The sequence below is a fragment of the Salmo salar genome, chromosome 18, assembly GCF_965601325.2.
Source record: "Salmo salar chromosome 18, fSalSal1, whole genome shotgun sequence".
Taxonomy (NCBI): Eukaryota; Metazoa; Chordata; class Actinopteri; order Salmoniformes; family Salmonidae; genus Salmo; species Salmo salar.
The window spans coordinates 1,220,374-1,243,826 of NC_138308.1; the positions used below are offsets into that span (position 1 = coordinate 1,220,374).

Consider the following 23,453-nt stretch of genomic DNA (forward strand, 5'->3'; position numbering starts at 1 on the left):
GTCTGGATCATCCCCAGCCTGGTGGGCGGGTCTGTACTCTACTTCCTGTCTGTGGACCAATGGCAGGCTGCTGCTGCCTGGTTGTACGGGGCGGGGCTTAGCGGTCTATTCATCTCCTCCACTCTGTTTCACACCGGTGAGTAGACCTCGGTAGAGATCAGACACCTCCGGTTAGTATCTCTGATCAGACACCTCCGGTTAGTATCTCTGATCAGACGACCTATCGACGGTTAGTATCTCTGATCAGACCCACCTGCCGGTTAGTATCTCTGATCAGCACCGGTTAGTATCTCTGATCAGACACCTCGGTTAGTATCTCTGATCAGACGGTTAGTATCTCTGATCAGACACCTCCGGTTAGTATCTCTGATCAGCACCTCCGGTTAGTATCTCTGATCAGACACCTCCGGTTAGTATCTCTGATCAGACGGTTAGTATCTCTGATCAGACACCTCCGGTTAGTATCTCTGATCAGACGGTTAGTATCTCTGATCAGACACCTCCGGTTAGTATCTCTGATCAGACGGTTAGTATCTCTGATCAGACACCTCCGGTTAGTATCTCTGATCAGACGGTTAGTATCTCTGATCAGACACCTCCGGTTAGTATCTCTGATCAGACGGTTAGTATCTCTGATCAGACGGTTAGTATCTCTGATCAGACACCTCCGGTTAGTATCTCTGATCAGACACCTCCGGTTAGTATCTCTGATCAGACGGTTAGTATCTCTGATCAGACACCTCCGGTTAGTATCTCTGATCAGACACCTCCGGTTAGTATCTCTGATCAGACACCTCCGGTTAGTATCTCTGATCAGACACCTCCGGTTAGTATCTCTAGTATCTCTGATCAGACACCTCCGGTTAGTATCTCTGATCAGACGGTTAGTATCTCTGATCAGACGGTTAGTATCTCTGATCAGACACCTCCGGTTAGTATCTCTGATCAGACGGTTAGTATCTCTGATCAGACACCTCCGGTTAGTATCTCTGATCAGACACCTCCGGTTAGTATCTCTGATCAGACGGTTAGTATCTCTGATCAGACACCTCCGGTTAGTATCTCTGATCAGACGGTTAGTATCTCTGATCAGACACCTCCGGTTAGTATCTCTGATCAGACGGTTAGTATCTCTGATCAGACACCTCCGGTTAGTATCTCTGATCAGACGGTTAGTATCTCTGATCAGACACCTCCGGTTAGTATCTCTGATCAGAACAGTTAGTATCTCTGATCAGACGGTTAGTATCTCTGATCAGACACCTCCGGTTAGTATCTCTGATCAGACGGTTAGTATCTCTGATCAGACGGTTAGTATCTCTGATCAGACACCTCCGGTTAGTATCTCTGATCAGACACCCGGTTAGTATCTCTGATCAGACACCTCCGGTTAGTATCTCTGATCAGACACCTCCGGTTAGTATCTCTGATCAGACACCTCCGGTTAGTATCTCTGATCAGACACCTCCGGTTAGTATCTCTGATCAGACACCTCCGGTTAGTATCTCTGATCAGACACCTCCGGTTAGTATCTCTGATCAGACACCTCCGGTTAGTATCTCTGATCAGACACCTCCGGTTAGTATCTCTGATCAGACACCTCCGGTTAGTATCTCTGATCAGACGGTTAGTATCTCTGATCAGACGGTTAGTATCTCTGATCAGACACCTCCGGTTAGTATCTCTGATCAGACGGTTAGTATCTCTGATCAGACGGTTAGTATCTCTGATCAGACACCTCCGGTTAGTATCTCTGATCAGACGGTTAGTATCTCTGATCAGACGGTTAGTATCTCTGATCAGACACCTCCGGTTAGTATCTCTGATCAGACACCTCCGGTTAGTATCTCTGATCTCTGATCAGACACCTCCGGTTAGTATCTCTGATCAGACGGTTAGTATCTCTGATCAGACGGTTAGTATCTCTGATCAGACGGTTAGTATCTCTGATCAGACACCTCCGGTTAGTATCTCTGAATAGAGAGACATTTCAGATGTCATGTCATGTCTACAGTGTTGTAACGATGTGCAAATAGTTAAAGTCCAAAAGGGAAAATAAATAAACATAAATATGGGTTGTATTTACAATGGTGTTTGTTCTTCACTGGTTGACCTTTTCTTGCGGCAACAGGTCACACATCTTGCTGCTGTGATTAAACTCTGTGGTATTTCACCCAGTAGATATGGGAGTTTATCAAAATTGGGTTTGTTTTCTAATTCTTTGTGGATCTGTGTAATTTGAGGGAAATATGTGTCTTTAATATGGTCATACATTTGGGCAGGAGGTTAGGAAGTGGCAGCTCAGTTTCCACCTCATTTTGTGGGCAGTGTTGCACATAGCCTGTCTTCTCTTGAGAGCCAACAGTGACCTTTCTCAATAGCAAGGTTTCTCAATAGCAAGGCTATGCTCACAGTACATAGTCAAATCAAATCAAATGTATTTATATAGCCCTTCGTACATCAGCTGATATTCTCAAAGTGCTGTACAGAAACCCAGCCTTAAACCCCAAACAGCAAGCAATGCATGTGAAAGAAGCACGGTGGCTAGGAAAAACTCCCTAGGAAAAACTCCCTAGAAAGGCCAAAAACCTAGGAAGAAACCTAGAGAGGAACCAGGCTATGAGGGGTGGCCAGTCCTCTTCTGGCTGTGCAGGGTGGATATTATAACAGAACATGGTCAAGATGTTAAAATGTTCATAAATGACCAGCATGGTCAAATAATAATAATCATAGTAGTTGTCGAGGGTGCAACAAGCACGTCCGGTGAACAGGTCAGGGTTCCATAGCCGCAGGCAGAACAGTTGAAACTGGAGCAGCAGCACGGCCAGGTGGACTGGGGACAGCAAGGAGTCATCATACCAGGTAGTCCTGAGGCATGGTCCTAGGGCTCAGGTCCTCCGAGAGAAAGACAGAAAGAGAGAAAGAGAGAATTAGAGAGAGCATATTTAAATTCACACAGGACACCGGACAAGACAAGAGAAATACTCCAGATGTAACAGACTGACCCTAGCCCCCCGACACATAAACTACTGCAGCATAAATACTGGAGGCTGAGACAGGAGGGATCAGAAGACACTGTGGCCCCATCCGATGATACCCCCGGACAGGGCCAAACAGGCAGGATATAACCTGTCAAAGCGTCTGTTAAGTTTGGGTCAGTCACAGTGGTCAGGTATTCTGCCTCTGTGTCCTCTCTGTTTAGGGACAAATAGCATTCTAGTTTGCTCTGTTTTTTTGTTAATTCTTTCCAAAGTAAATATATTTTTTATTTTCACATGATTTGGTTGTGGGGTCTGTTTGTGTTGCTGTCCTGGGGCTCTGTGGGGTCTGTTTGTGTTTGTGAACAGAGCCCCAGGACCAGCTTGCTTAGGGGACTCTTCTCCAGGTTCATCTCTCTGTAGGTGATGGCTTTGTTATGGAAGGTTTGGGAATCGCTTCCTTTTAGGTGGTTGTAGAATTTAACGTTTTTTTTTCCTGGATTATGATAATTAGCGGGTATCGGCCTATTTCTGCTCTACGTTATTTGGTGTTTAAACGTTGTCAGTCTGGATTCTTTTAGTGTTTCCATATACTGAAGGATCCTGGTTGTCTATGTTCTGAGAGTCTGTCAGTGTTTCCCAATACTAACGGACAAAAACCCAGCCTGGTACACACGAAACACGTAACAATTACAATCTCACACAAAGACATGGAGGGGAACAGAGGAATAAATACATGCTGTGTGATTAGGGAATGAAAACCAGGTGTGCAGGGAACAAGACAAAACAAATGGAGCGGCGATGGCCTAGAAAGCCGGTGACATTGACCGCCGAACGCCGCCCGAACAAGGAGAGGAGCCGACTTCAGCGGAAGTCGTGACAGTACCCCCCCCCCCGTGGCTCCAGCAGCGCGTTGGCACCGACCTCGGGGACGACCCAGAGGGCGAGGCGCAGGGCGATCCGGCCGGCGACGGTGGAACTCGCGCAGCAGTTCAGGGTCCAACACATCCGCCACCGGAACCCAGCGCCTCTCCTCCGATCCGTACCCCTCCCACTCCATGAGGTACTGAAGGCCACCCGCCCGACGTCTCGAATCCAGGATGGAACGAACAGAGTACGCCGGGGCCCCCTCGATGTCCAGAGGGGGCAGAGGAACCTCCCGCACCTCAGATTCCTGGAGCGGACCAACCACCACCGGCCTGAGGAGAGACACATGGAACGAGGGGTTAATACGGTAATCGGGGGGAAGCGGTAACCTGTAACGCACCTCGTTCAGTCTCCTCGGGACTTTGAATGGCCCCACAAACCGTGGGCCCAGCTTCCGGCAGGGCAGGCGAAGGGGCAGGTTTCGGGTCGAGAGCCAGACCCGGTCCTCACTGCGGTGACGGTCTGCGCCCACTTTCTGACGCAGCGAGGCGCGCTGAAGGTGGACATGGGCGGCGTCCCATGTTTCCTCCGCACGCCAGAACCAGTCGTCCACCGCAGGAGCCTCGGTCTGACTCTGATGCCAAGGAGCCAGAACTGACTGATACCCCAGTACGCACTGGAAGGGGGTAAGGTTAGTGGAGGAGTGGCGGAGCGATTTCTGGGCCATCTCTGCCCAGGGCACGAACGCTGCCCACTCCCCCGGCCAGTCCTGGAAATAGGACCTCAGAAACCTACCCACATCCTGGTTTACTCTCTCCACCTGCCCGTTACTCTCTGGGTGAAACCCTGAGGTAAGGCTGACCGAGACCCCCAGTTGTTCCATGAACGCCCTCCAGACCCTCGACGTGAACTGGGGACCCCGATCAGACACTATGTCCTCAGGCACCCCGTAGTGCCGGAAGACGTGTGTAAACAGGGCCTCCGCAGTCTGTAGGGCCGTAGGGAGACCGGGTAAAGGGAGGAGATGACAGCACTTAGAAAAACGATCCACAACGACCAGGATTGCGGTGTTACCCTGTGAGGGAGGAAGATCGTTAAGGAAATCTACCGATAGGTGCGACCACGGCCGTTGTGGAACGGGTAAGGGTTGTAACTTACTTCTGGGCAGGTGCCTAGGAGACTTGCACTGGGTGCACACCGAGCAAGAGGAAACATAAACCCTCACGTCCTTAGCCAAAGTGGGCCACCAGTACTTCCCAGTCAGACAGCGCACCGTCCGACCGATCCCCGGATGACCAGAGGAGGGTGACTTGTGGGCCCAATAGATCAACTGGTCACGGACAGCAGACGGAACGTACAGACGCCCGACGGGACACTGGAGGGGAGCGGGCTCTGGACGCAACGCCTGCTCAATGTCCGCGTCCAGCTCCCACACGACCGGCGATACCAGGCAGGAGGCCGGGAGTATGGGAGTCTGATCCATGGGCCGCTCCTCTGTGTCATACAGCCGGGACAGTGCATCTGCCTTCATATTCTGGGAACCTGGTCTGTAGGACATGGTAAACACAAAACGGGTAAAGAACATGGCCCACCTTGCCTGATGAGGATTCAGTCTCCTCGCTGCCCGGATGTACTCCAGATTGCGGTGGTCAGTCCAGATGAGAAAAGGTTGTTTAGCCCCCTCAAGCCAATGTCTCCATGCCTTCAAAGCCTTGACGACAGCCAACAGCTCCCGGTCCCCCACGTCATAGTTTCGCTCCGTCGGGCTGAGCTTCTTCGAGAAGAAAGCACAGGGGCGGAGCTTCGTTGGCGTGCCTGAGCGCTGAGAGAGCATAGCTCCTATCCCAGCCTCAGACGGGTCCACCTCCACTATGAACGCCAAAGAGGGATCCGGATGGGCCAGCACGGGAGCCGAGGTAAACAGAGTTCTCAGGTGCCCAAAAGCCCTGTCCGCCTCAGCCGACCACTGCAGACGTACAGGACCCCCCTTCAGCAGTGAGGTAATGGGAGCAGCCACCTGGCCAAAACCCCGGATATGTCACGTCCTGGCCAGTATAAGGGTTAATTGTCATTTTAGTTTGGTCAGGACGTGGCAGAGGGTATTTGTTTTATGTGGTTCAGGGTGGTGTGTTAGTTAGGAGGGCGTTTGATTTATTATTTCCGGGTTTTGAGTTATGGTCTATGTTGATGTATTTCTATGTGTAGTCTGGTTGATCTGTTTCTATGTTGAGTTAATTGGGGTGGACTTCCAATTGAAGGCAGCTGTGTGGTGTTGCCTTTGATTGGAAGTCCTATATTAGTTGGGTGTGTTTGTCTGTGTATTTGTGGGAGATTGTTTCGTGTTTAGCGTGTGTGAGCCTAACAGGACTGTCTGTAAATCGCGAGTTCGTTTTGTTATTTTTGTATGTTCGTTTTTGAGTTTATTAAATGTTCAAAAATGAACTATCACAACCCTGCTGCATTTTGGTAATCTTTTTCCGACGATGATTTCGCTATATCGTCCTCCGACGAAGAAATCCCTGACAGGATAAACCTCCGGTAGTAGTTGGCAAACCCTAAAAACCTCTGCACCTCCTTTACCGTGGTGGGAGTCGGCCAATTACGCACGGCTGAAATGCGATCACTCTCCATCTCCACCCCTGAGGTGGAAATGCGGTACCCTAGGAAGGAGACGGACTGTTGGAAGAACAGGCATTTCTCAGCCTTGACGTACAGGTCATGACCCAGCACCCTGCGTACCAGAGACACATGCTCGTCGCGTGTAGCGGAGTATATCAGAATGTCGTCGATATACACCACTACACCCTGCCCGTGCAGGTCCCTGAAGATCTCGTCCACAAAGGATTGGAAGACTGATGGAGCGTTCATCAACCCGTACGGCATGACGAGGTACTCATAATGCCCTAAAGGTTGTACTAAACACCGTCTTCCACTCGTCTCCCTCCTGAATACGCACCAGGTTGTACGCGCTCCTGAGATCCAGTTTAGTGAAGACGCGCGCCCCGTGCATTGACTCAATCGCCGTGGCGATGAGAGGTAGCGGGTAACTGTACCTCATCGGGATTTGATTGAGACCTCGATAGTCAATGCACGGGGCGTAAACCTCCGTCCTTCTTCTTAACCAAAAAGAAACTCGAGGTGACGGGTGAAGTGGAGGACCGAATGTCCCCCTGACGCAGGAATCAGAGACATATGTCTCCATAGCCGCCGTCTCTGCTTGCGACAGGGGATACACGTGACTCCTGGGAAGTGCAGCGTCTACCAGGAGATTTATCGCACAATCCCCCCGTCGATGAGGTGGTAATTGAGTCGCCTTCTTCTTGGAGAAGGCGAGAGCCAAATCGGCAGATTCAGGGGGGATGCGCACGGTGGAGACCTGGTCTGGACTTTCCACCGTGGTAGCACCAACGGAAACCCCTACACACCTCCCCGAGCACTCTCGCGACCACCCCGTGAGAGCCCTCTGTTGCCAGGAAATGGTGGGGTTATGACGAGCCAACCAGGAAAGGCCTAGCACCACGGGAAATGCAGGAGAGTCAATGAGGAAGAGACTGATCTTCTCCTCGTGACCCCCTTGCGTCACCATGGCCAGGGAGATGGTGGCTTCCCTGATTAGCCCGGACCCTAATGGTCGACTATCCAGAGCGTGTACCGGGAAAGGTCTAACCACAGGAATAATAACGGGGATCCCTAAACTAAGGGCGAACGCTCTGTCGATAAAATTCCCAGCCGCGCCTGAAACGACGAGCGCCTTATGCTGGGAAAACTCAGGAAAACAAACAGGTACAAACAGGTGGACAACAGAGGACTCTGGATGAGAGTGGTGCAGACTCACCTGGGGTGACGCCAGAGTGCTCTGCCTGCTGCCTCGACTCCCAGAGGGACCAACCCAGAACCGACCGGCAGTGTGCCCTCTGCGGCCACAGATGGTGCACGCGATGGCCCCTCCTCCAGCCTCCCTAAGCGCAGCCCCTCCCTCCCACAGAAATGGCACAACCAAAATCCAACAGTGTGTCTGCGTGGAGAAAGTCTCCTCAATGAATGGGGGAAAGGTGTATTTATCCCGGGACACACCCGATCCCAGGTCTGTCCCATGTCGCTGACGACCCTCCCGGCTCCGACCCACAGACATCCTATTAAGGAAAACAAGAGCAAAGAGGAAGAATTTGGCAGACAGAGTGGGAGGGTCGTCGCAGAGTGGGAGGGTCGTCGCAGAGTGGGAGGGTCGTCAGACAGAGTGGGAGGGTCGTCAGACAGAGTGGGAGGGTCGTATCAGAGTGGGAGGATCGTATCAGAGTGGGAGGGTCGTATCAGAGTGGGAGGGTCGTCGCAGAGTGGGAGGATCGTATCAGAGTGGGAGGGTCGTATCAGAGTGGGAGGGTCGTATCAGAATGGGAGGGTCGTCAGACAAAGTGGGAGGGTCGTATCAGAGTGGGAGGGTCGTCGCAGAGTGGGAGGGTCGTCGCAGAGTGGGAGGGTCGTCGCAGAGTGGGAGGGTCGTATCAGACTGGGAGGGTCGTATCAGAGTGGGAGGATCGTATCAGAGTGGGAGGGTCGTATCAGAGTGGGAGGGTCGTCGCAGAGTGGGAGGATCGTATCAGAGTGGGAGGGTCGTATCAGAGTGGGAGGGTCGTATCAGAATGGGAGGGTCGTCAGACAAAGTGGGAGGGTCGTATCAGAGTGGGAGGGTCGTCAGACAGAGTGGGAGGGTCGTCGCAGAGTGGGAGGGTCGTCGCAGAGTGGGAGGGTCGTCGCAGAGTGGGAGGGTCGTATCAGAGTGGGAGGGTCGTATCAGAGTGGGAGGGTCGTATCAGAGTGGGAGGGTCGTATCAGAGTAGGAGGGTCGTATCAGAGTGGGAGGGTCGTATCAGAGTGGGAGGGTCGTCGCAGAGTGGGAGGGTCGTATCAGAGTGGGAGGGTCGTCGCAGAGTGGGAGGGTCGTATCAGAGTGGGAGGGTCGTATCAGAGTGGGAGGGTCATCGCAGAGTGGGAGGGTCGTATCAGAGTGGGAGGGTCGTATCAGAGTGGGAGGGTCGTATCAGAGTGGGAGGGTCGTCAGACAGAGTGGGAGGGTCGACGCAGAGTGGGAGGGTCGTATAAGAGTGGGAGGGTCGACGCAGAGTGGGAGGGTCATCACAGTATAATAACTGTGTGTAATAACTGTGGGTATAATAACTGTGTGTGTGTGTGTATAATAACTGTGTGTGTATAGTAACTGTGTATAATAATTGTAATAACTGTGTATAATAACTGTGTGTGTATAGTAACTGTGTATAATAACTGTAATAACTGTGTATAATAACTGTGTATAGTAACTGTGTATAATAACTGTGTATATTAACTGTATAATAATTGTGTATAATAACTGTGTAATAGCTGTGTGTATAATAACTGTTATAAACTGTGTGTATAATAACTGTTAATACTGTGTGTATAATAACTGTTTATAATACCTGTGTGTATAATAACTGTTTATAATACCTGTGTGTATAATAACTGTATAATACTGTGTGTATAATAACTGTATAATAACTGCGTGTATATTAACTGTGTACTATAACTGAGTGTATAATAACTGGGTAATAACTGTGTGCAATAACTGCATGTATAATAACTGTATAATAACTGTTTATAATACCTGTGTGTGTATAATAACTGTATAATAATGGTTTGTAATATCTGTGTAATAACTGTGTATAATACTTTTATAATAACTGTGTGTGTGTATAATAACTATGTGTAATAACTTTGTGTATAATAACCGTGTGTAATAACTGGAATAACAGTTTATAATACCTGTGCGTGTATAATAACTGTATAATAACTGTATAATAACTGTATAATAACTTATTGATAGCTGTGTATAATAACGGTTTATAATAACTTTATAATAACTGTGTGTGTATAATAACTTTGCTTGTGTATAATAACTGTGTGTATAATAACTGTGTTTGTGTATAATACCTGTGTGTATAATAACTGTGTTTGTGTATAATACCTGTGTGTACAATAACTGTGTGTAATAACTGTGTGTAATAACTGTGTGTGTAATAACTGTGTGTGTGTGTATAATACCTGTGTGTGTAATAACTGTGTGTAATAACTGTGTGTGTAATAACTGTGTGTAATAACTGTGTGTATAATAACTGCATGTATAATAACTGTGTGTATAATAACTGTGTGTATAATAACTGTGTGTATAATAACTGTGTGTAATAACTGTGTCTATAATAACTGTGTGTATAATAACTGTGTGTAATAACTGTGTGTATAATAACTGTGTATAATAACTGTGTGTGTAATAATTGTGTGTATAATAACTGTGTGTAATAACTGTGTATAATAACTGTGTGTAATAACTGTGTGTAATAACTGTGTGTATAATAACTGTGTGTAATAACTGTGTAATAACTGTGTGTAATAATTGTGTGTATAATAACTGTGTGTATAATAACTGTGTGTAATAACTGTGTGTAATAATTGTGTGTATAATAACTGTGTGTAATAACTGTGTGTATAATAACTGTGTGTAATAACTGTGTGTAATAACTGCGTGTATAATAACTGTGTGTGTAATAACTGTGTGTAATAACTGTGTCTATAATAACTGTGTGTAATAACTGTGTGTGTAATAACTGTGTGTAATAACTGTGTGTGTAATAACTGTGTGTGTAATAACTCTGTGTATAATAACTGTGTGTAATAACGCTGTGTGTAATAACTGTGTGTGTAATAACTGTGTGTATAATAACTGTGTCTGTAATAACTGTGTGTATAATAACTGTGTGTATAATAACTGTGTAATAACTGTGTGTGTAATAACTGTGTATAATAACTGTGTGTGTAATAACTGTGTGTGTAATAACTGTGTGTAATAACTGTGTGTATAATAACTGTGTAATAACCGTGTGTAATAACCGTGTGTATAATAACTGTGTATAATAACCGTGTGTAATAACTGCTGTGTATAATAACTGTGTGTATAATAACTGTGTGTATAATAACTGTGTGTGTAATAACTGTGTGTGTAATAACTGTGTGTATAATAACTGTGTGTATAATAACTGTGTGTATAATAACTGTGTGTGTAATAACTGTGTATAATAACTGTGTGTGTAATAACTGTGTATAATAACTGTGTGTATAATAACTGTGTGTATAATAACTGTGTGTATAATAACTGTGTGTGTAATAACTGTGTGTAATAACTGTGTATAATAACTGTGTGTGTAATAACTGTGTATAATAACTGTGTGTATAATAACTGTGTGTATAATAACTGTGTGTATAATAACTGTGTGTAATAACTGTGTATAATAACTGTGTGTAATAACTGTGTGTAATAACTGCGTGTATAATAACAGTTTGTAATAACTGTGTGTCTAATAACTGTGTATAATAACTGTGTGTGTAATAACTGTGTATAATAACTGTGTGTATAATAACTGTGTGTAATAACTGTGTGTAATAACTGTGTGTGTAATAACTGTGTGTAATAACTGTGTGTATAATAACTGTGTATAATAACTGTGTGTATAATAACTGTGTATAATAACTGTGTGTATAATAACTGTGTAATAACTGTGTGTAATAACTGTGTGTGTAATAACTGTGTGTATAATAACTGTGTATAATAACTGTATAATAACTGTGTGTGTAATAACTGTGTATAATAACTGTGTATAATAACTGTGTGTATAATAACTGTGTATAATAACTGTGTGTAATAACTGTGTGTATAATAACTGTGTGTATAATAACTGTGTATAATAACTGTGTGTATAATAACTGTGTAATAACTGTGTGTATAATAACTGTGTATAATAACTGTGTGTGTAATAACTGTGTGTATAATAACTGTGTGTATAATAACTGTGTATAATAACTGTGTGTAATAACTGTGTGTATAATAACTGTGTGTGTAATAACTGTGTGTGTAATAACTGTGTGTGTAATAACTGTGTATAATAACTGTGTGTATAATAACTGTGTATAATATCTGTGTGTAATAACTGTGTGTATAATAACTGTGTGTGTAATAACTGTGTATAATAACTGTGTGTATAATAACTGTGTATAATAACTGTGTATAATAACTGTGTGTGTAATAACTGTGTGTATAATAACTTTGTATAATAACTGTGTATAATAACTGTGTGTGTAATAACTGTGTGTATAATAACTGTGTGTAATAACTGTGTGTGTAATAACTGTGTATAATAACTGTGTGTATAATAACTGTGTATAATAACTGTGTGTATAATAACTGTGTGTAATAACTGTGGGTATAATAACTGTGTGTAATAACTGTGTGTAATAACTGTGTGTATAATAACTGTGTGTCTAATAACTGTGTATAATAACTGTGTGTATAATAACTGTGTGTGTAATAACTGTGTATAATAACTGTGTGTATAATAACTGTGTGTAATAACTGTGTGTAATAACTGTGTGTGTAATAACTGTGTAATAACTGTGTGTATAATAACTGTGTATAATAACTGTGTGTATAATAACTGTGTATAATAACTGTGTGTATAATAACTGTGTGTAATAACTGTGTGTAATAACTGTGTGTGTAATAACTGTGTATAATAACTGTGTATAATAACTGTGTGTGTAATAACTGTGTGTATAATAACTGTGTATAATAACTGTGTATAATAACTGTGTGTGTAATAACTGTGTGTAATAACTGTGTGTAATAACTGTGTGTGTAATAACTGTGTGTAATAACTGTGTGTATAATAACTGTGTATAATAACTGTGTGTATAATAACTGTGTATAATAACTGTGTGTATAATAACTGTGTGTAATAACTGTGTGTAATAACTGTGTGTATAATAACTGTGTATAATAACTGTGTATAATAACTGTGTGTGTAATAACTGTGTGTATAATAACTGTGTATAATAACTGTGTATAATAACTGTGTGTGTAATAACTGTGTGTATAATAACTGTGTGTATAATAACTGTGTGTGTAATAACTGTGTGTAATAACTGTGTGTGTAATAACTGTGTGTAATAACTGCGTGTATAATAACAGTTTGTAATAACTGTGTGTCTAATAACTGTGTATAATAACTGTGTGTGTAATAACTGTGTATAATAACTGTGTGTGTAATAACTGTGTGTAATAACTGTGTGTATAATAACTGTGTGTATAATAACTGTGTGTGTAATAACTGTGTGTGTAATAACTGTGTGTAATAACTGTGTGTATAATAACTGTGTGTGTAATAACTGTGTGTATAATAACTGTGTGTATAATAACTGTGTGTGTAATAACTGTGTGTGTAATAACTGTGTGTAATAACTGTGTGTATAATAACTGTGTGTATAATAACTGTGTGTGTAATAACTGTGTGTATAATAACTGTGTGTATAATAAATGTGTGTATAATAACTGTGTGTGTAACAACTGTGTGTATAATAACTGTGTGTGTAATAACTGTGTGTGTAATAACTGTGTGTAATAACTGTGTGTATAATAACTGTGTGTATAATAACTGTGTGTATAATAACTGTGTGTGTAATAACTGTGTGTATAATAACTGTGTATAATAACTGTGTGTATAATAACTGTGTGTAATAACTGTGTGTAATAACTGTCTCTCTACAGTCTAGTGGAGCAGCGTTTCCACATGTGTGACAGAATGGCCATCTACTTCTTCATCGCTGCTTCCTACACCCCCTGGTAGGTGTTAGTACCCCCTGGTAGGTGTGTGTACCCCCTGGTAGGTGTGTGTACCCCCTGGTAGGTGTTAGTACCCCCTGGTAGGTGTTAGTACCCCCTGGTAGGTGTGTGTACCCCCTGGTAGGTGTGTGTACCCCCTGGTAGGTGTGTGTACCCCCTGGTAGGTGTGTGTGTGTGTGTGTGTGTGTGTGTGTGTGTGTGTGTGTGTGTGTGTGTGTGTGTGTGTGTGTGTGTGTCAACATTAACGGGCGTATCAACAGGAGAGGGAGGATGGAAATCAAACCGCTAACTGGGCAGATTTGTTGCCACTCAAGACCGTTTTGTGCCTGTGAGAGCATTTTAGCTAAGCCTTTTCCTAAACTTAACCTCATTCTCCTAACCTGCTACGTTAATTCTCCTAACCTGCTACGTTAATTCTCCTAACCTCCTAACCTGCTACGTTAATTCTCCTAACCTGCTACGTTAATTCTCCTAACCTGCTGGGTTAATTCTCCTAACCTGCTACGTTAATTCTCCTAACCTGCTATGTTAATTCTCCTAACCTGCTGCGTTAATTCTCCTAACCTCCTAACCTCCTACGCTAATTCTCCTAACCTGCTGCGTTAATTCTCCTAACCTCCAAACCTCCTACGTTAATTCTCCTAACCTGCTATGTTAATTCTCCTAACCTCCTAACCTGCTACGTTAATTCTCCTAACCTGCTACGTTAATTCTCCTAACCTGCTACGTTAATTCTCCTAACCTGCTGTGTTAATTCTCCTAACCTGCTACGTTAATTCTCCTAACCTGCTACGTTAATTCTCCTAACCTGCTACGTTAATTCTCCTAACCTGCTGCGTTAATTCTCCTAACCTGCTACGTTAATTCTCCTAACCTGCTGCGTTAATTCTCCTAACCTGCTACAATAATTCTCCTAACCTGCTACGTTAATTTTCCTAACCTGCTACGCTAATTCTCCTAACCTGCTACGTTAATTCTCCTAACCTCCTAACCTGCTACGTTAATTCTCCTAACCTGCTGCGTTAATTCTCCTAACCTGCTACGTTAATTCTCCTAACCTGCTACGTTAATTCTCCTAACCTGCTACGTTAATTCTCCTAACCTGCTACGTTAATTCTCCTAAGCTCCTAACCTGCTACATTAATTCTCCTAACCTGCTACGTTAATTCTCCTAACCTGCTACGTTAATTCTCCTAACCTGCTTCGTTAATTTTCCTAACCTACTGCGTTAATTCTCCTAACCTGCTACGTTAATTCTCCTAACCTGATCCGTTAATTCTCCTAACCTGCTACGTTAATTCTCCTAACCTGCTACGTTAATTCTCCTAACCTGCTACGTTAATTCTCCTAACCTGCTACGTTAATTCTCCTAACCTGCTAACCTGCTACGTTAATTCTCCTAACCTGCTACGTTAATTCTCCTAACCTGCTACGTTAATTCTCCTAACCTGCTACGTTAATTCTCCTAACCTGCTACAGTACGTTAATTCTCCTAACCTGCTGCGTTAATTCTCTTAACCTGCTGCGTTAATTCTCTTAACCTGCTGCGTTAATTCTCCTAACCTACTACGTTAGTTCTCCTAACCTGCTACGTTAATTCTCCTAACCTGCTACAGCTCCTAACCTGCTACGTTAATTCTCCTAACCTGCTACGTTAATTCTCCTAACCTGCTGCGTTAATTCTCCTAACCTGCTACGTTAATTCTCCTAACCTGCTATGTTAATTCTCCTAACCTGCTGCGTTAATTCTCCTAACCTCCTAACCTCCTACGTTAATTCTCCTAACCTGCTACGTTAATTCTCCTAACCTGCTGCGTTAATTCTCCTAACCTCCAAACCTCCTACGTTAATTCTCCTAACCTGCTATGTTAATTCTCCTAACCTCCTAACCTGCTACGTTAATTCTCCTAACCTGCTACGTTAATTCTCCTAACCTGCTGCGTTAATTCTCCTAACCTCCTAACCTGCTGCGTTAATTCTCCTAACCTGCTATGTTAATTCTCCTAACCTGCTACGTTAATTCTCCTAACCTGCTACGTTAATTCTCCTAACCTGCTACGTTAATTCTCCTAACCTGCTACGTTAATTCTCTACGTTAATTCTCCTAACCTGCTAACCTGCTACGTTAATTCTCCTAACCTGCTACGTTAATTCTCCTAACCTGGTACGTTAATTCTCCTAACCTGCTACCTAACCTGCTGCGTTAATTCTCCTAACCTCCTAACCTGCTACGTTAATTCTCCTAACCTGCCACGTTAATTCTCCTAACCTGCTACGTTAATTCTCCTAACCTGCTACGTTAATTCTCCTAACCTGCTACGTTAATTCTCCTAACCTGCTACGTTAATTCTCCTAACCTGCTACGTTAATTCTCCTAACCTGCTGCGTTAATTCTCCTAACCTGCTACAATAATTCTCCTAACCTGCTACGTTAATTTTCCTAACCTGCTACGCTAATTCTCCTAACCTGCTACGTTAATTCTCCTAACCTCCTAACCTGCTACGTTAATTCTCCTAACCTGCTGCGTTAATTCTCCTAACCTGCTACGTTAATTCTCCTAACCTGCTACGTTAATTCTCCTAACCTGCTACGTTAATTCTCCTAACCTGCTACGTTAATTCTCCTAAGCTCCTAACCTGCTACGTTAATTCTCCTAACCTGCTACGTTAATTCTCCTAACCTGCTACGTTAATTCTCCTAACCTGCTACGTTAATTCTCCTAACCTGCTGCGTTAATTCTCCTAACCTGCTACGTTAATTCTCCCTAACCTGCTACGTTAATTCTCCTAACCTGCTGCGTTAATTCTCCTAACCTGCTACGTTAATTCTCCTAACCTGCTACGTTAATTCTCCTAACCTGCTACGTTAATTCTCCTAACCTGCTACGTTAATTCTCCTAACCTGCTACGTTAATTCTCCTAACCTGCTACGTTAATTCTCCCTAACCTGCTACGTTAATTCTCCTAACCTGCTACGTTAATTCTCCTAACCTGCTACGTTAATTCTCCTAACCTGCTACGTTAATTCTCCTAACCTGCTACGTTAATTCTCCTAACCTGCTACGTTAATTCTCCTATTCTGCCACGTTAATTCTCCTAACCTGCTACGTTAATTCTCCTAACCTGCTACGTTAATTCTCCTAACCTGCTACGTTAATTCTCCTAACCTGCTACGTTAATTCTCCTAACCTGCTGCGTTAATTCTCCTAACCTGCTACGTTAATTCTCCTAACCTGCTGCGTTAATTCTCCTAACCTGCTGCGTTAATTCTCCTAACGTTAATTCTCCTAACCTGCTGCGTTAATTCTCCTAACCTGCTATGTTAATTCTCCTAACCTGCTACGTTAATTCTCCTAACCTGCTACGTTAATTCTCCTAACCTGCTACAGTACGTTAATTCTCCTAACCTGCTACGTTAATTCTCCTAACCTGCTACGTTAATTCTCCTAACCTGCTACGTTAATTCTCCTATTCTGCCACGTTAATTCTCCTAACCTGCTACGTTAATTCTCCTAACCTGCTACGTTAATTCTCCTAACCTGCTACGTTAATTCTCCTAACCTGCTACATTAATTCTCCCTAACCTGCTACGTTAATTCTCCTAACCTGCTACGTTAATTCTCCTAACCTGCTACGTTAATTCTCCTAACCTGCTACGTTAATTCTCCTAACCTGCTACGTTAATTCTCCTAACCTGCTGCGTTAATTCTCCTAACCTGCTGCGTTAATTCTCCTAACGTTAATTCTCCTAACCTGCTGCGTTAATTCTCCTAACCTGCTATGTTAATTCTCCTAATCTGCTACGTTAATTCTCCTAACCTGCTACGTTAATTCTCCTAACCTGCTACAGTACGTTAATTCTCCTAACCTGCTACAGTACGTTAATTCTCCTAACCTGCTACGTTAATTCTCCTAACCTGCTACGTTAATTCTCCTAACCTGCTACGTTAATTCTCCTATTCTGCCACGTTAATTCTCCTAACCTGCTACGTTAATTCTCCTAACCTGCTACGTTAATTCTCCTAACCTGCTACGTTAATTCTCCTAACCTGCTACGTTAATTCTCCTAACCTGCTACGTTAATTCTCCTAACCTGCTACATTAATTCTCCCTAACCTGCTACGTTAATTCTCCTAACCTGCTACGTTAATTCTCCTAACCTGCTACATTAATTCTCCTAACCTGCTACGTTAATTCTCCTAACCTGCTACGTTAATTCTCCTAACCTGCTGCGTTAATTCTCCTAACCTCCTAACCTGCTACGTTAATTCTCCCTAACGTGCTACGTTAATTCTCCTAACCTGCTACGTTAATTCTCCTAACCTGCTACGTTAATTCTCCTAACCTGCTACGTTAATTCTCCTAACCTGCTACGTTAATTCTCCTAACCTGCTACAGTACGTTAATTCTCCTAACCTGCTACAGTACGTTAATTCTCCTAACCTGCTACGTTAATTCTCCTAACCTGCTACGTTAATTCTCCTAACCTGCTACGTTAATTCTCCTATTCTGCCACGTTAATTCTCCTAACCTGCTACGTTAATTCTCCTAACCTGCTACGTTAATTCTCCTAACCTGCTACGTTAATTCTCCTAACCTGCTACGTTAATTCTCCTAACCTGCTACGTTAATTCTCCTAACCTGCTACATTAATTCTCCCTAACCTGCTACGTTAATTCTCCTAACCTGCTACTTTAATTCTCCTAACCTGCTACATTAATTCTCCTAACCTGCTACGTTAATTCTCCTAACCTGCTACGTTAATTCTCCTAACCTGCTGCGTTAATTCTCCTAACCTCCTAACCTGCTACGTTAATTCTCCCTAACGTGCTACGTTAATTCTCCTAACCTGCTACGTTAATTCTCCTAACCTGCTACGTTAATTCTCCTAACCTGCTACGTTAATTCTCCTAACCTGCTACGTTAATTCTCCTAACCTCCTAACCTGCTACGTTAATTCTCCTAACCTGCTACGTTAATTCTCCTAACCTGCTACGTTAATTCTCCTAACCTGCTATGTTAATTCTCCTAACCTGCTACGTTAATTCTCCTAATCTGCTACGTTAATTCTCCTAACCTGATACGTTAATTCTCCTAACCTGCTACGTTAATTCTCCTAACCTGCTACGTTAATTCTCCCTAACCTGATACGTTAATTCTCCCTAACCTGCTACGTTAATTCTCCTAACCTGCTACGTTAATTCTCCTAACCTGCTACGTTAATTCTCCTAACCTGCTAATCTGATACGTTAATTCTCCTAACCTGCTATGTTAATCCTCCTAACCTGCTACGTTAATTCTCCTAACCTGCTACGTTAATTCTCCTAACCTGCTACGCTAATTCTCCTAACCTGCTAACCTGCTACGTTAATTCTCCTAACCTGCAACGTAAACGAAGCATCATTATCGCTACCCAGGAACTGACCAATGAAAACGCGTTAACAAACAAAAAAACAACGTCGCTCAATCAAAACTGTCTGACCAATCACAGAGCGCTGATGTTACACGCACTTATTCCACCAATCCCACGGTCACACACCTTCCATATGAAGCTTCCCGTACCTGAGATAGAAAGAGTTGGGTCCGTGGTCATGTGTTTCCAGGTTAATAATGAGGGAGTTGGGTGTTTCCAGGTTAATGCTGAGGGAGTTGGGTGTTTCCAGGTTAATGCTGAGGGAGTTGGGTGTTTCCAGGTTAATGCTGAGGGAGTTGGGTGTTTCCAGGTTAATGCTGAGGGAGTTGGGTCCATGGTCATGTGTTTCCAGGTTAATGCTGAGGGAGTTGGGTGTTTCCAGGTTAATGCTGAGGGAGTTGGGTGTTTCCAGGTTAATGCTGAGGGAGTTGGGTGTTTCCAGGTTAATGCTGAGGGAGTTGGGTCCATGGTCATGTGTTTCCAGGTTAATGCTGAGGGAGTTGGGTGTTTCCAGGTTAATAATGAGGGAGTTGGGTGTTTCCAGGTTAATGCTGAGGGAGTTGGGTGTTTCCAGGTTAATAATGAGGGAGTTGGGTGTTTCCAGGTTAATGCTGAGGGAGTTGGGTGTTTCCAGGTTAATGCTGAGGGAGTTGGGTCATGTGTTTCCAGGTTAATGCTGAGGGAGTTGGGTGTTTCCAGGTTAATGCTGAGGGAGTTGGGTGTTTCCAGGTTAATGCTGAGGGAGTTGGGTGTTTCCAGGTTAATGCTGAGGGAGTTGGGTGTTTCCAGGTTAATGCTGAGGGAGTTGGGTCCGTGGTCGTCTCACATGCGGTGGATTATCTGGATCATGGCGATTATCGGCTCCACATATGTCTTCTACTTCCACGAGAGGTACCACACACACACAAGCACACACACACACACACACACACACACACACACACTCGCATCACTATCCCTGACGTTAATGATCTGAGGTGATGTCACTCCCTGCAGGTATAAACTGGTGGAGTTACTTGGATACGTGGCCATGGGGGCGGGGCCTGCACTGGTCATCCTGTCCATGGTAACACACACACGCACGCACCACACACACACACACACACACACACACCAATTGATCGTCCAGAAACATTTACCTAAAGTCAATGTTCCAACTTTCAAAGTAGTTTATCCCCTAAGCCCTGACCGTGTGTGTGTGTGTGTGTGTGTGTGTGTGTGTGTGTGTGTGTGTGTGTGTGTGTGTGTGTGTTGCAGGCGGACACGGCAGGTTTGTGTGAGCTGGCGGTGGGCGGGATTTTCTACGTAGTGGGTGTGGCCTTCTTTAAGAGCGATGGAGTCGTCCCATTCGCTCACGCCATCTGGCACCTGTTCGTTGCCATGGGAGCAGCCACACACTACTACGCTATCTGGAGACACCTGTACACACCTGGACACTGACACACACACACACACACACACACACACACACACACACACACACCTAACGTGGTGCTAGCTAAACAGTGATCTGGTCTGACTGTTATTAGTTGTAATAGTAGGATCACTCTCTCTGTCCAATTAGAGACAGGAACCAATGAACTACCAGAAGGATCTCTGTCCAATTAGAGACAGGAACCAATTAACAACCAGAAGGATCTCTGTCCAATTAGAGACAGGAACCAATTAACAACCAGAAGGATCTCTGTCCAATTAGAGACAGGAACCAATGAACTACCAGAAGGATCTCTGTCCAATTAGAGACAGGAACCAATTAACTACCAGAAGGATCTCTGTCCAATTAGAGACAGGAACCAATTAACAACCAGAAGGATCTCTGTCCAATTAGAGACAGGAACCAATTAACAACCAGAAGGATCTCTGTCCAATTAGAGACAGGAATCAATGAACTACCAGAAGGATCTCTGTCCAATTAGAGACAGGAACCAATTAACAACCAGAAGGATCTCTGTCCAATTAGAGACAGGAACCAATGAACTACCAGAAGGATCTCTGTCCAATTAGAGACAGGAACCAATGAACTACCAGAAGGATCTCTGTCCAATTAGAGACAGGAACCAATTAACTACCAGAAGGATCTCTGTCCAATTAGAGACAGGAACCAATTAACAACCAGAAGGATCTCTGTCCAATTAGAGACAGGAACCAATGAACTACCAGAAGGATCTCTGTCCAATTAGAGACAGGAATCAATTAACTACCAGAAGGATCTCTGTCCAATTAGAGACAGGAATCAATTAACAACCAGAAGGAAGACCTGACCTGCACTACAGTCAACCTCTTCATAATGACACCTTTACGGAGTAATACTGTGGTACCTTTATACTGACACCTTTAAGGGGTAATACTGTGGTACCTTTATACTGACACCTTTATACTGACACCTTTAAGGAGTAATACTGTGGTACCTTTATACTGACACCTTTAAGGGGTAATACTGTGGTACCTTTATACTGACACCTTTAAGGAGTAATACTGTGTTACCTTTATACTGACACCTTTAAGGAGTAATACTGTGGTACCTTTATACTGACACCTTTATACTGACACCTTTAAGGAGTAATACTGTGGTACCTTTATACTGACACCTTTAAGGGGTAATACTGTGGTACCTTTATACTGACACCTTTAAGGAGTAATACTGTGGTACCTTTATACCGACACCTTTAAGGAGTAATACTGTGGTACCTTTATACTGACACCTTTAAGGAGTAATACTGTGGTACCTTTATACTGACACCTTTATACTGACACCTTTAAGGAGTAATACTGTGGTACCTTTATACTGACACCTTTAAGGGGTAATACTGTGTTACCTTTATACTGACACCTTTAAGGGGTAATACTGTGGTACCTTTATACTGACACCTTTAAGGAGTAATACTGTGGTACCTTTATACTGACACCTTTAAGGAGTAACACTGTGGTACCTTTATACTGACACCTTTAAGGAGTAATACTGTGTTACCTTTATACCGACACCTTTATACTGACACCTTTAAGGGGTAATACTGTGTTACCTTTATACTGACACCTTTAAGGGGTAATACTGTGGTACCTTTATACTGACACCTTTAAGGAGTAATACTGTGGTACCTTTATACTGACACCTTTAAGGAGTAATACTGTGGTACCTTTATACCGACACCTTTAAGGAGTAATACTGTGGTACCTTTATACTGACACCTTTAAGGAGTAATACTGTGGTACCTTTATACCGACACCTTTAAGGAGTAATACTGTGGTACCTTTATACCGACACCTTTAAGGAGTAATGCTGTGGCACCTTTATACTGACACCTTTAAGGAGTAATACTGTGGTACCTTTATACTGACACCTTTAAGGGGTAATACTGTGGTACCTTTATACTGACACCTTTAAGGAGTAATACTGTGGTACCTTTATACTGACACCTTTAAGGGGTAATACTGTGTTACCTTTATACTGACACCTTTAAGGAGTAATACTGTGGTACCTTTATACTGACACCTTTAAGGAGTAATACTGTGGTACCTTTATACTGACACCTTTAAAGAGTAATACTGTGGTACCTTTATACTGACACCTTTAAGGAGTAATACTGTGGTACCTTTATACTGACACCTTTAAGGAGTAACACTGTGGTACCTTTATACTGACACCTTTAAGGAGTAATACTGTGGTACCTTTATACTGACACCTTTAAGGAGTAATACTGTGGTACCTTTATACTGACACCTTTAAGGAGTAATACTGTGGTACCTTTATACTGACACCATTAAGGAGTAATACTGTGGTACCTTTATACTGACACCTTTAAGGAGTAATACTGTGGTACCTTTATACTGACACCTTTAAGGGGTAATACTGTGGTACCTTTATACTGACACCTTTATACTGACACCTTTAAGGGGTAATACTGTGGTACCTTTATACTGACACCTTTAAGGAGTAATACTGTGTTACCTTTATACTGACACCTTTAAGGAGTAATACTGTGGTACCTTTATACTGACACCTTTAAGGAGTAACACTGTGGTACCTTTATACCGACACCTTTAAGGAGTAATACTGTGTTACCTTTATACTGACACCTTTAAGGAGTAATACTGTGGTACCTTTATACCGACACCTTTAAGGAGTAACACTGTGGTACCTTCATACTGACACCTTTAAGGAGTAATGCTGTGGCACCTTTATACTGACACCTTTATACTGACACCTTTAAGGAGTAATACTGTGTTACCTTTATACCGACACCTTTAAGGAGTAATACTGTGGTACCTTTATACCGACACCTTTAAGGAGTAATGCTGTGGCACCTTTATACTGACACCTTTAAGGAGTAATACTGTGGTACCTTTATACTGACACCTTTAAGGAGTAATACTGTGTTACCTTTATACTGACACCTTTAAGGAGTAATACTGTGGTACCTTTATACTGACACCTTTAAGGGGTAATACTGTGGTACCTTTATACTGACACCTTTAAGGAGTAATACTGTGGTACCTT

General features: G+C 43.4%; 1 protein-coding gene across 1 annotated transcript in view; it reads left to right on the forward strand.

Annotated features, from left to right (window-relative positions):
- mmd2a (monocyte to macrophage differentiation-associated 2a) overlaps positions 1-21,292 on the forward strand; it is a 58,493-nt gene extending 37,201 nt beyond the window's left edge. Inside the window, exons 4-9 of the mRNA XM_082965450.1 lie at positions 1-136; positions 4,188-4,212; positions 13,471-13,545; positions 19,748-19,849; positions 19,955-20,024; positions 20,216-21,292. Of these exons, the coding sequence (XP_082821576.1) occupies positions 1-136; positions 4,188-4,212; positions 13,471-13,545; positions 19,748-19,849; positions 19,955-20,024; positions 20,216-20,398 (591 nt within the window). The 3' untranslated portion in view covers positions 20,399-21,292. The remainder of the gene's footprint in view (positions 137-4,187; positions 4,213-13,470; positions 13,546-19,747; positions 19,850-19,954; positions 20,025-20,215) is intronic.
- Positions 21,293-23,453: the final 2,161 nt, after the last annotated feature.